The following is a 12495-nucleotide window of genomic DNA, read 5'->3' on the forward strand; positions in this document are numbered from 1 at the left end:
TGGTCTTTTGATAGATTTGTGTGGGAACCTTGTGGTATTCGTAGTGTTTTTCTTTGCGTGTGTTGATTGCTTCACCTTTTTGTTTCACCTTCTGTTTCGTCCTGTGTGTATTTCACAATCCTCTCACCGTTTGTCTCATGCTTTGATCCACCTTATTCGAACAAACACTCTACACGAGCAATCGCTTGACCGTCTCATACACGGTCCAACTCAGCGCGGCCGCGGGCGCCTGCTGCATAATTCGCGTCGATACGCCCATAAATAACGATCGAACGCCCTCCTCCTTCACCAGCAGCTTCAACGTCTGCCAAAACCCGGTGTATCGCCGGAGAACGCCATCCGCTCCCGTCGTCTGCGTCTGAATTCGCGTTTTAATCACATCTAAAGGACAAGTTACGAAGCCTGACAGCGAGCCAGCCACAAGCCCGCTTACCAAAAAGGCACTGAAGTTCTGCGTTTGAGAGAGCGCGGAACGCTTACCTGCTTGCCGGAGGGGTTCAAAATGCTCTTCATCCAGTCGTTCGTCACCACCAGCACCGCCGCGTTCGGAACGTTCATTAAAATCGTGGTGAAATAGGAGGAGTACAGCGCCCGGAAGCCCTCGTAGCGGATGATCGAGCGCAGAGCTGTCATGGGACTGGAGTAAAGACCCAGCTGCATGCGCTGTTTGACCACGTCCAAGGGAGTCATCACTGCGTCGTGGGCCACAGAAGCAAGAGCTCCACCGATTGCAGAGGCGTTGGCATGCAGTGAAGTAAAGGAAAAACTGTTTGAGAAAGAAGCGAAAAGGATATGTTTGTTGTCATTTCCGCCAAGCTTTCGCTTTGTATATTCATAAATTGAGAAATAGAGTGCGTGAGCAGGAATGCAAGCCGTAATGGTCATCGACATCCCTCTCCATAGCACTCGGAGCCCCTCACTCCGGATAGAGTGCTTTACCACACGGAATTTTTGGAGTTGGATGTAATGATGCTGGAAAATAAAAGCAGACCATTAAAGTTACTCTTTTAAAAACATGCGAATGATAATTCCCAAATTTATGAACATCTGTCATACTAGGATTACTCACTGCTTGTAGATTGGTCTACGACATGATCGAAAGTGGGTATCGCACATACTCTAACTGTATCTATGGGGAAGAAAACAATATGTTCAGAAACTCCGGCTACACACCCAGCTAACACATGCTGACGAAAAGTCGTTGCCGACTCATTCCATTCTTCCCAGTCATAATTATCACTCATCTGTGTATTCACACCCAAGTATTGAAACCAAAATTGAAAAAAAATGAGACTTCACATTCCTTTTGCCTCATTGTATGATAACAATGAAATCGATGAACAACTGTAAACCATTTTGAGGTCTTCCATGATTCCCCATTTCTTCATATCTATTCATTATTATGCCAAACAGATTCTTCCCTATCCAGCCCTGCTATCTTTTGATATCACAAACAAATCAATAGTTTTACAATTCAACCTCGTTTTGTTCATTCTCCCCTCGTCTCTTTCACCGCTTCTGTCTCCATTCCCTTCTCCTTCTCTGTAGTAATCCAATCAGCAGCGGCGGCAGCAGCATTAGCACCAGCATCAGTAGCGGCAGTAGCGGCAGCACCAGCGGCGGCCTTTTCCTTCTCTTCTCGTTCCTTTCTCTTCTCCTCCCAATAAATCTTCTCCGCAGCCATTCGCTGCTCATCCATCTTCCGCTCCTCCGCCAGCTCCTTCTCGCGATCCTCCTTCTCCAGCTGGTCCTTCATGCTCCACCACGTATGGATATTGCGAGGCATTCGCGGGTGTTTCTACGTTCCACACTCGCTTCGATCCTTACCACGATGATGTTGTCCCACATTCCAGCGGCTGCTTTCTTCATGCTCAGAACGATTCGGCCAACCGCAGCTTCATTCCAAGAGCAGTACTAGTGGAATAAGAGAGAGAGAGAAAAAGAAAGTACATCGGGATTGATTTGCTTCATCAGTTTCAGGTTCAGTACGTACTTCTTTTTCGTAGAAGGGCTTAGAAATGACATTCTCACAATCGATTATACCACTTGGCCTCAAAGTACACATTGCTAGGCTCAAACTTCACAGACTCCACGGTACAACCCAGGGTAGCTGGACTATCCCACTTGTGAGTCAGCTTGATGTTCATCTTCAACTAGACGTCTCAACCACTCCATGAAAAGTACATCACTCTGACCCTGAGCCCACTGGAAGGAAGGCGAGATGATATTGTAGTCCTCCTTGTTCTTGTTGATGATATTCTGCAATTTCTGGATGTTAGTTCTACGCGTTATCAAAAGCTTTTCACAGGAGTACCGTTGCTTGGATACTGCAGCAGAAAAGTCAGACGAGATATCAAATCCATACTGGAACGCAAGTAAGATCGTCTTTTCTCCCGCTTTCCACCAAGATAACTCAATGCACTACTCTTTACCTTTCCAATCTGCATTGTACCTTCCCAATTAGCGTGGGATCGAACTTCTCTTTCTCCTGCTCCACATTTGCCAAGTATGACAGAGCTTCTTCCTCTGTCTTCAAATCGGACACTGCACACTGGACAGTGAGTAATACAAGCGCGAATGCGATAATAAACTTGTTCATGTAGCAAAAATGAATTGAATAATGTGAGTGAAACTCCCCTGTAAAACTGCCATTTCGTGGAATGAGCGTTATTTCGCTAACTCAATTTCGAAGCAGTGCACAGAGAAAAATATGCCGTTCCCAAACTAGTTCAAAGCGAAAAATGGGCGAGGAGTCGATGGGTGCTGGGAAAGCGCAAGGAAATCATATTTCGAGCACATCTTGATGTATTTACATTTATCTAAAAAGCGGATTAATATTGTATTGTTTGTATAGTGATTATTCATAATAGTTTGAAATGCTCACCGTACGGAATTGCTCACAATAGGGTTGAGTTATTTAGAGACTAGACCATACCCACATAAATTTTTAAAAGTAATCTGCTGGGTAGGGATATGAGTTGCTTTTAATTGAGTAGTACAATGAGTGATATTGAGGAATTCTCTGACGTTGATGCTGGAGCTTCCAATACTGAGGCTCTTAAGGCCGGAAAGATCCGCAAGGGTGATTTCATTGTCATTAGCGGAAAGCCCTGCAAGGTCGCTGAGGTTTCTACCTCTAAGACTGGAAAGCATGGACATGCTAAGGCCACCATTGTGGGTATTGATATTTTCACTGGCAGAAAGTACGAAACTATTTGCCCCACCTCTCACTCTGTGGAGGCCCCTGTCATCAAGAGAGAGGAATGGCAGGTCACTGATATGGACGCTGAGGGTTTCTTGACTCTGATGAACGATGCTTGCGAGGAGAAGGTCGATTGCAAGGTTACCGATGAGGCCATGAAGGCTGGAATCCAGGAGGCTCTGGATAAGGGTACTGAGACCGTTCTGGTGACTGTTGTGTCTGCTATGGATACCGAAATGGTCATGGATTGGAAGACCATCAAGGAATAAGTTAAGGGGAGTTCTCAATATGGTTTGTTTGTTTCAGAAAACCGCTCTCTAAACAGATGATTAGATTAACAGCTTCTCGATCTCGATCTTCATATGGTTGATCGCATCCTTCAACTGAGAGTTCTCGTCGGAAATAATGGAGCAGGCAACCACGGGACGGGTGACTCCACAGGCGCGGCCCAGAGCAATCTTCGACGGGACAAACACATAAGGAACATTCTTGTCCTCGCAAAGCAGAGGAATGTGAAGAATGATCTCCAGAGGCTGAGCGTCCGCAGCCATCACAATGAAGGACGACTTTCCACGATTTAAAGTCTTGGTCGCTAGCAGTCACATGAATCACCAATCAATTTACCCTCGTTGGCTCCCTTCTTCAGCTGACGATAGTTCGAAGCCTGCTGGACTAAATCAAGAATAGAAGTAGTCAACTCGCTAGGAGCCAACGGATATGCCTTAGATGTATCGTTCTCCTACACGTAACCCAATCCAATACACCCATACGCTCATTCTCTTTGATTTTTAGTGGTTTATTGAATCTAATCAAGAACCGCGGTATTCTCCTCGAGGGTCAAAGCGAACGATATTTGTTTAATGGGGAGCGACTTTTGCTTGGATCCGCTGATTACTGTTATGTGCAGCATAAATTTTGGGTTGGTGAAGAGATAGGGTTTTCAAATGGGAACCGCTGCCAATCAGGTTATTGTCAAAGTGCTGGGGTCTCCGCACACTACGCTGAGTAAGATAGGATGTATCTGTTCAAATCCAAATAGGGTACCATATATAGAATAACGTACCAATTAATTCCTACACATAATACCCATACATTTAAAAGAGAATCGTAGTGGTTATTCAATGTTCACCTCCGTTTTATTCGACGATATCAACAAGGACGCGTTCGGTAGGGCAAATGGTTCTTCGCCAATGCGTAGATGTGTTGAAGGATGGTTACTGCTTTGACCAGAAGGCTACCTTGAAGTATTCTCGCTGCGGATGCGTCAGTCATTTTGTGCATATTACGATATGTAGAATATGTCTCTTGAGGGAAAGAACCTGACCTCTGCCCTGACTGGCAAGATCTCGGTCGATTTCAAGCCCCACAAGTACCTGAATATAAAGAAGATGTCTTTGGAGAACGATGGAAATGCTGTTTGTGATGTGGACATGCCCAACCTGGTTAAGGGCACGACCTTGATGCTCCGGTAGTTTCGTGCCGGTTTCGTGAAGTTTAGAACGCAGGCGGACGCCAGCACCTACGCATTGAAGAAGATGACTTGCGGCATGAAGTACCTGTCGAACAGCTTCGCGATGGACTTCAACTACGATCTTCTTGCGAAGAAGATGTCGACGAGCGGCGTGTTCGCGGTACATATTTATCATTCCGTGTAATGTCCAGCGAAGCAGCATGATGGCTGGAGCGAAGCTGACTCGCACCAAGGAGGGAGAGAACAATATAGATCTGGCGGCTGCCTGCATGTGCCGCAAGGTGGTGCTGTCGGTGGCGTCGTACAGCAACTTCAGTGGTGTGAACATGGCGCTGTACACGAAGTGCCGCAAGAACGTGAAGCTGGGAGCCACCTGCAAGCTGCCGCTCGACGTGATGAAGCCGCAGCTGGCGTTCGGAGTGTGGATCCAGCCCTCGGCGACGAGCGAGTTCCGCACGAAGGTGGATGCGGAGGGAAGACTGGCGGTGTTCTACAAGACGCAGCTGGCCAAGAACGTGGCCGTCTCCGCGACGGGATCTACGGACTTCCATGATATGGTCAAGGGAAACCACAAAGTCGGCATTGCGATGGAGGTTCGTCTGTAACGGTTTTTGGAGTGTTTGTTGGAAACGAGAGAGAGAAAGAGAGAGGGAGAGTGAATGAATGGAATGAGTGAGTGAATGAATGAATGAATGAATGAATGAATGAATGAATGAATGAATGGAATGAGTGAATGAATGAATGAATGAATGAATGAATGGAATGAGTGAATGAGTGAATGAATGAATGAATGAATGAATGGGAGTGAGGTAAAGGCTTGCGGATCGTTGAGGGAAGTGATTGTGATGGGATTCTAGTCCGAGTTCGCCTTTTTGGCACAAACAAGCGACAAGCTAGCATTATTACATTCAACGCGAGCAACGCAATCGATCGCTCAGCAAGCACTCCACGTTCCACTCCTCCATCCTTCTGTCCATCGTTAATTGGTGGGCAGAATCTTCCCTTCCTCGTCTGCAGAGATCGTCGGGATGAAGATCGGCCGATTTCCGTGAGTCGGCACCTGTGTTCCCACAGTTCCCACGGACCCCACGGTTCCCACAGTTCCCACGGACCCCATCGACCCTATGGTCCCCATCGTTCCGATCGTTCCGATGGTCCCCATGGTCCCCATGGTCCCCATGGTTCCCATTGCACCCATCGACCCCACAGTTCCGACGGTTCCGACGGTTCCGACGGTTCCCATCGCTCCCATGGCTCCTACAGTCCCCATGGCGCCCACGGCGCCCATCGCTCCGTTCTGCGTCGCAGCAGCGGCCGCCGCCGCGGTGGTCGTCGTTGCTGCTGCTGCGGCGGCGGCTTGCATGTTCTGCGGGACCACGCCCGCCTTGGCGACCTTCGTCGGCGCGCCCTGCACCGCCAGCTTCCCGTCGTTCTGCAGCGCCACCACGGGGCCCACGAACCCCGCGGGAGTCTGGTACAGCGCCGCGGGGAACTCCACGGCCTTCCCGTTCACCGGCTGCGAGAAATACCCGGGCACCAGCGAGACTTGCCGGCCCGGGAACAGCGGCGGCGGCACGCCGTAGGCGGAGCCCACCAAGGAGGGCAAGGCCGGTCCGCCGCGCGCCAGCTGCACGGGCGACGCGTACTCGAACCCCGGCTGGATGGGCACGTAGCTGGGGCACACGGAGGCCTCGCTCACGCCGGCGAAGGGCCGCTTCGCGCTCTGCGGCTTCAGCGGATACACCAGCGACTCCCCCGCGCCCAGCAGCGTGTTCGGCAGCAGCGGCTGCTGCGCCAGCGGCGGGAGCAGCGACGGGTTGTACACCACGTTCTGCACCACGCCCCGCGGGGCCGGGCCGCTCTTCGCAGACGCCTTCACCGCGGGTTTCGCGGGCTTCGACGCGGGGTACATCGCGGGGACGCGCACTTTCTTCGCCGGCGGCGCGGCCGGCAGCGGCTTGGGCGGGAGCTTGGGCGCGGCGGCGGGCGAGGCGGCGGGCTTGGGCGGCGCGCGCGCGATGGGGAGCTTGGGCGCGGCAGAATCCGGGCGAGGGAGGAAGGGGAGGTCGGAGGGCGCGAGAGAGAGCGGAGGAATGAGGTAGGCCATGTTGGGGAGCGGACGCGAGGACGCGGACTTGGGAGGCGCGTCGGAGAGCGGCTTGGGAGGGTCGCCCGAGGACGGACAGTTGGCCAGCAAGGGCTCCGCGCTGGGAATTTCCGGGAAGGGACGCGGGCTGGAGGGGGGCGACTTCTTGGGGGCGGGCTGGAGGGGAGGCGGGGCTGTGGGGGGCTTGGCGGGCTGGAGCTTGGCGGAGTTCTGCGGTTGAGGTAGGAGAAAAGGAGAAAAAATACTTTGAGGGAGTAGAGGAGAAGGGCGTCGAAATCTTCCTGCTTGGTTTTGGACCGCGACGCGGGGTTTGCGTTGTTTCCTTCTTGCTTTTTCGTTTTGGAGCGGGTTCGAATGCCCTCAGTACTGTCGACAGATTCCTGTACAAAGTTTTGAGACGAGCTTCGGGTAGTGGGTCGGTGGTACACTTCCTCCTTGGCCTCCGACCCTGAACTGTCCTTCTCGTCCAGCATTTCGAAATCGCTGTCTGACTTTTGGGAATCAATTATTTCTTCACTATCGCTCTCTGTTACTTCATATTCATCGGTATCCGATTCTTCTTGAGAAAACATCGAGTCAACAACCTCCATGAAATAGTCTCTTGTGTCGATCATATATTTATGCTGAACAAGGGAGATTGCATAGTCTATACGCAGCTATCGCTCAAACTCTCCAGGTAGTACTACTTTCTCAATCTCTTGTTCTAATTTTCTAATCTCTGCATTCAAATCTGCTTCACTACAAATACCATCTCACACAGAGAACCTACGTCAGTGAGCTGTCTTCTCCTTCTAGTTGTTTTCTTTCTTCATCCATGGCAAACGTATGTTATAAAACAGATCAGAAAAGACAATACTGCCCTGAAGAGAATAAACAAACAATCACTAGATTAATCTTATTTTGAAGATTGCACGATTATTAATGTGTGTAAGAAAATGGGTTTATAGTCATTTTTTGACATAACGTAAAAATGATCAGTGCTTCACGCTGAGTCCATCGATGGGATTACTTTTGGTCTCCTCCATAGATTTAACATTAGACAAAATACGGTCAATTTGGGCCCTATTATCATAACTAATTTTCTTTATTCATACCCCGCAATTACTAACTTTTATGCAAATATACACTATGGCGAGCTGACTATTTTTAAAAAATTATTTTCACACATATTTTTTACATCCCATTTTTGTCATCCCATTTCCCTGATTTTGATACACAGAACTCTATAGAATGCAGGAGAGTGGTAGAGATATCGATTATTGCTTCACGTTCCTAGAACAACTTCCTATGGAAGAACTAGCCTGCTGTGCTGTCTGCAATGACGGAGAGTGGATTGAAGGCGTAGCCGTTTTGCGGAAGGGCTTCATTCTAGGATCCTATCGTTTTTTGTGACGGTTGCGATATTGGAGTGCACACGTCCTGCTATGGAAATCCTCTGAGTAACTCTTTTCATTCTGCCTTCATTTGCAGTTAATCATATTCCGGAGGGAGATTGGTACTGTGAGAAATGCAAAGCGGGTGCAAAGGATGCTGTATGCTTTTCCCTTTCACTCGATTGATAGACTTGTATTTTGTGTGGAAAGAAGGGCGGTGCCATGAAGCGAACTACCGATTTCCAGTGGGCCCATATCAACTGCGCCCTCTGGATCCCCGAAGTGTTCTTTCATGATGCGGATGGGCGCGATTTTATCGACTATTACAGAATTCCGATAGAGCGATGGCACAAGGAGTGCTCCTATTGCAAGTCGACCGATGGCTGCTGCATGAGGTGCAGTAGCAATAAGTGTGAAACCACCTTTCACGTTAGTTGCGGCGTAGAGCATAACGTGACTGAGCGTGCGTAAAGTGATGTGTAGATGCTGCTAGAATACCGAGTTTCGACCACTCCAGACCAACCCGACTTAATCTGCGGATATTGCGAAGCGCACACAAAACTGTTCAATAAAAAGAGCCACTGGAGAGGAAAGATCGTCCGAAAGTGGGATTGTTTGTGGAGCAAACACGTTCGACACATGTTACATATTTTCAGAAACAAAGATTCTTCGTGATCGAATCTTTTGATAGTCTAGCACCTCGACCGAGTCGTCGTTCTTCAAACTCTTCTGCAGACACATCGCGGTAAAATCTTCAAAGAGTCTGCTTATCATCCTGAAGCACTTCGTGAAGCCATCAGAGATCGACAGGCACAGATGAAAAAAAAAGAGGCCAACCGAATTCATCGGAATAAGTCAATCTTCCGCCCAAGGGGGCATATGTGCAAAAGGGTCCCAACAAACAAAGTACAATTACAAACCAATACGGCGGGGAGTCCGGATCTGCCCTCCCCTCTGCAGCGTTCTCCCAGGCGTCGCGATGGCAATGCGCTTGCCCGTCGAGGGGGTCCTCACTTCCTCCTTAATCTCCTTCTTCCTTCGCTCCTCTTCCTCCATTTCCTGCCTCATCTCCTCGCGGTGCTGCTTCTCCAGCTTTTTCGACTTCAGTTGTGCCAGATGACTATCCTTGATCTGGAAAAACATCGGCGCCAGCTCCGCGAGCCACTCCGCATCCACGGCCGTCACGCAGTGCATATACTCCTTGGTCGTCATGACCAGCTCATGGTACACGACGTAATCGGGCGTGTAGCCGAGACTGTAGAGCGCGCTGGACGGATGGAGCTGGCAAGGCGTGCCGGTGAGCATGTTCACATAGGATCCGATGCCCTTGATCCTCGCCGCGTTGAAGAAATAGGCGGAGCAGATGCACTTCCGAACAATGTCCCAATTGTTGCCGCAGGACACGTGCTCCACCTTCTGCTGCTTCATCAGCTCCAGCAGCTGGTTGCGCACGCTGCGCACGCGCATCATGGACTTGCCGTGGATGTAGTTGCGCTCGCACCAAGCCATGCTGTACTTGGCGCGCTTCCACTGCAAGAAAACGTTGAGGTAGGTGAGATGGTCGCTCTCCGGGACCGCGAAGTTGGCGTGGATGTTGTCGGCTTCTTCCTCGTGCTCGGTGGGCCGATCGAAGATCTAGCGGTTAGTGTTTGTGCGTGGAAAGCTACGTTCGGAACCGACAGCATGGCGACGATCACGACGATCTCCGCAGTGCACCCCATTTTCTCGGCCATGACCATCATTTTCTGCAGGTAGGGGTCCAGCGGGTAGTTCACCATCTTGTCTCCCAGCTCGCTCAGCCCGCCCGTGTTGGTCAGCGCGCCCAGCACCCACAGCTGATACATGGAGTTGGTGATGTTGTCCTCGGGGGGCGGATCCATGAAGTCGAAGTCATACAGATTCTCCACGCCCAGCTTCTTCAGCAGCAGCACCACGTTCCCCAGATTGGTTCGCTGGATCTCGGGCACCTGGTTCCGCAGCGTCTCGTGCACGTACATGTACTCGGTGTACATTCGGAAGCACACGCCGGGACCCGTTCGGCCCGCTCGGCCCGCGCGCTGGTCCGCGTTGGCCTGGGAAACGGGGGTGACTTGCAGCGAATCCATTCCGATCGACGGGTTGAACACTTTCAGCTTGCAGAAGCCCGAGTCCACGACGTACTTGATGCCGTCGACGGTCAGCGAGGTCTCGGCGATGTTCGTGCACACCACGCACTTGCGGAACCCCTTGGGCGTTTCTTTGAACACCAAGGCCTGCTTGGATGCAGACTGCAGCGAGTACATGGGAAGCACGAGCAGAGGGTCCGCTTTCTTCTCCAGCTTGCTCAGCTTTTCGTTTACCAACTACACATTACTGCTCTTCTGCAAAATCGGTACGTCGCAGACACAATCAATATCGGCCTGGCCGGTCATGAACACCAAGATATCGCCCTCGTCGAAGGTCAGATGGATCGTGAGGATCTGGTTCACCACAGCCGTCACATAGTCGTCCGGCGGCGATTTCTGGTAGAAGGTCTGGACGGGGAACGTGCGGCCGGGAATCGTAAACACGGGAACGGAGCCGAAGAAGTCGCTGAATCGCTCCGAGTTCATGGTAGCGGACGTGACGATAAGTTTCAAATCGGTTCGTCGCTGCATGACCTTCTTCATGATTCCGAACAGCACATCGGTGTTCAAGGATCGCTCGTGCGCTTCATCCATGATGATCACGGAGTACTGCTCCAAGGCGGGATCGCTGATGCTTTCTCGCAGCAGAATACCATCCGTCATGTATTTGATTTTCGTGGCAGGCGACGTGCAGTCTTCGAATCGAATCGCGTAGCCCACCAAGTCTCCCACCTTCCCGCCTTTCTCGTTCGCCACTCGCTTCGCGACGCTGGACGCCGCGACACGACGCGGCTGCGTGCATCCGATCAGCCCGTCGTTCGCATAGCCCTCCTCGTACAAATACTGCGTGAGCTGCGTCGTTTTTCCCGAGCCGGTCTCTCCCACAATCACGACCACTTGGTTCTCGCGAATCACGTTGAGCAGTTCCTCGCGCACCGAGAAAATCGGAAGGAACTCGCGCTGCTCTTGGATCGTCTTCGTTCGCGAGAACTCGCTGCTCCCCTGCCCGCTGTCCTCCATGTTCTGTGCATAGCTGTTGTCCTTTCTACACGCCATCCACGCCTCCCTTCGCCCTCCTACTTCATCTCCTCATCGGTCTGCATATCCCCCGCCGCTGCGCGGTCCTTCACTTGACGCAGCCCGATCGCCTTGCCCATCTTCGATGAGTTCAGATCCCAGAACCGGTCCTTATTTCGAATTCGCTCGCGTTCTTTCTACGCCTCACTCCGCTCCACTGGCCCCACATCCGCCGTGACGGCTTTCAGCGTCGCGCTGCCCAGACGAGCGAGCTTGGCGAAGTCGTTGGTGGGGTCCTTCACGATGCTGACCATTTCCTTCTGCCGCGTGAACTGGATCGTTCCCGACAGGAACGGCGGCCGCGTGTTCAGCACGATCAGCATGACGCGCTGCTCGTCCTCCTCGTCCTCCTACATGACACGTCCTTCCCGATTCCACGATTTCTGGCAGCGGGCTTTGCACGCCGCTCGATCGGATCTGCAGGTTTTCCCACTTCTCCTGGTCCGCTTGCAGCGCGCTCTGCCGTGCAGACATGTGAGGCACTTTCCGCTCACCCATCTGCCGCTTGTAGCGCCGCTCCTTCGACTCGAACTGCGCGCGATCTCCCAAAAACACGTTGTCGCCCTCGGCCGCTTGGCCGTCGTCCTGCGATTCACATTAAAAAAATAGCAGCAGCAAACCTTCTCGTAGAACTCGTCTTCCGAGCTGTCGCTATCGCCAAGGGGCTGCATGAATTTGTCTTCCTCGAGGAGGAGACTGCGCGGCTTGTATTGCTGTGGAGTGTCTTCTGTGAGCTCGCCATGGAACTAGGATGAAGTCTGGTAACAAACCATACGCTCGGAGATCTCATGTCGCGAGATGGAGTGGCTCGACCCAACGTCTCTCCGCGATTTGGAGTGTCCGAAGAACGAGATGGCGTATTTTCTAAATAAGCACGCATTTCTAAAACCTACGAACAGATTGAAGGGGAGTGGCCGCTTCAAACTCATCTTCCAATCCGTCCAGGCTTGAAACGTCTTCCCAATCTCTTTTGTGATGTCTTTCCGAATTTTCGTGACTCCGGTGATAGCTGGAGTCATCCGAATGATATGAACTATGGTGATGGTGTCTTGAACTGTCCGAATGACGAGAGTAGTCGCTATTCAAATAACAACCATTTTATTCTCTTACTGGGTCGATTTCATCGTGATTCCGCTTCTTTCCTTGCGACGTTCTTCCCG

General features: G+C 51.3%; 6 protein-coding genes; 2 read left to right on the forward strand and 4 right to left on the reverse strand.

The window, feature by feature from the left end:
* Nucleotides 1-169: 169 nt before the first annotated feature.
* GSBLH_T00002317001 (Mitoferrin (Mrs3/Mrs4)) lies at nucleotides 170-1244 on the reverse strand (the record flags this gene model as incomplete). The annotated part of the gene is made up of 3 exons (XM_013040856.1): nucleotides 170-451; nucleotides 481-933; nucleotides 1092-1244. The coding sequence occupies 3 exons, from the start codon at nucleotides 1242-1244 to the stop codon at nucleotides 170-172; spliced, it is 888 nt and encodes a 295-aa protein (XP_012896310.1).
* A 783-nt stretch (nucleotides 1245-2027) lies between these two features.
* Nucleotides 2028-2599, reverse strand: GSBLH_T00006428001 (uncharacterized protein; the record flags this gene model as incomplete). The annotated part of the gene is made up of 4 exons (XM_013040857.1): nucleotides 2028-2153; nucleotides 2185-2281; nucleotides 2315-2421; nucleotides 2453-2599. 4 exons carry the CDS (start codon nucleotides 2597-2599, stop codon nucleotides 2028-2030), a joined length of 477 nt encoding a protein of 158 aa, XP_012896311.1.
* Nucleotides 2600-3000: 401 nt separating this feature from the next.
* Nucleotides 3001-3492, forward strand: GSBLH_T00002318001 (uncharacterized protein; the record flags this gene model as incomplete). XM_013040858.1 has 1 exon in its annotated part: nucleotides 3001-3492. One exon carries the CDS (start codon nucleotides 3001-3003, stop codon nucleotides 3469-3471), a length of 471 nt encoding a protein of 156 aa, XP_012896312.1. The 3' UTR covers nucleotides 3472-3492.
* A 26-nt stretch (nucleotides 3493-3518) lies between these two features.
* Nucleotides 3519-3978, reverse strand: GSBLH_T00002319001 (uncharacterized protein; the record flags this gene model as incomplete). XM_013040859.1 has 3 exons in its annotated part: nucleotides 3519-3794; nucleotides 3827-3941; nucleotides 3973-3978. The coding sequence occupies 3 exons, from the start codon at nucleotides 3976-3978 to the stop codon at nucleotides 3532-3534; spliced, it is 384 nt and encodes a 127-aa protein (XP_012896313.1). The 3' UTR covers nucleotides 3519-3531.
* Nucleotides 3979-4311: 333 nt separating this feature from the next.
* On the forward strand, nucleotides 4312-5286 carry GSBLH_T00002320001 (uncharacterized protein). XM_013040860.1 has 5 exons: nucleotides 4312-4369; nucleotides 4401-4465; nucleotides 4498-4670; nucleotides 4701-4833; nucleotides 4865-5286. Exons 1-5 carry the CDS (start codon nucleotides 4324-4326, stop codon nucleotides 5276-5278), a joined length of 831 nt encoding a protein of 276 aa, XP_012896314.1. The 5' UTR covers nucleotides 4312-4323; the 3' UTR covers nucleotides 5279-5286.
* Nucleotides 5287-5581: 295 nt separating this feature from the next.
* GSBLH_T00002321001 (uncharacterized protein) lies at nucleotides 5582-11658 on the reverse strand (the record flags this gene model as incomplete). Its single annotated transcript, XM_013040861.1, has 6 exons — nucleotides 5582-6504; nucleotides 9074-9788; nucleotides 9821-10495; nucleotides 10529-11303; nucleotides 11339-11472; nucleotides 11503-11658. The coding sequence occupies 6 exons, from the start codon at nucleotides 11656-11658 to the stop codon at nucleotides 5582-5584; spliced, it is 3378 nt and encodes a 1125-aa protein (XP_012896315.1).
* Between the last annotated feature and the right edge of the window lie 837 nt (nucleotides 11659-12495).

Source organism: Blastocystis hominis, assembly GCF_000151665.1.
Source record: "Blastocystis hominis, Singapore isolate B (sub-type 7) whole genome shotgun sequence assembly, scaffold_19".
Taxonomy (NCBI): Eukaryota; class Bigyra; order Opalinata; family Blastocystidae; genus Blastocystis; species Blastocystis hominis.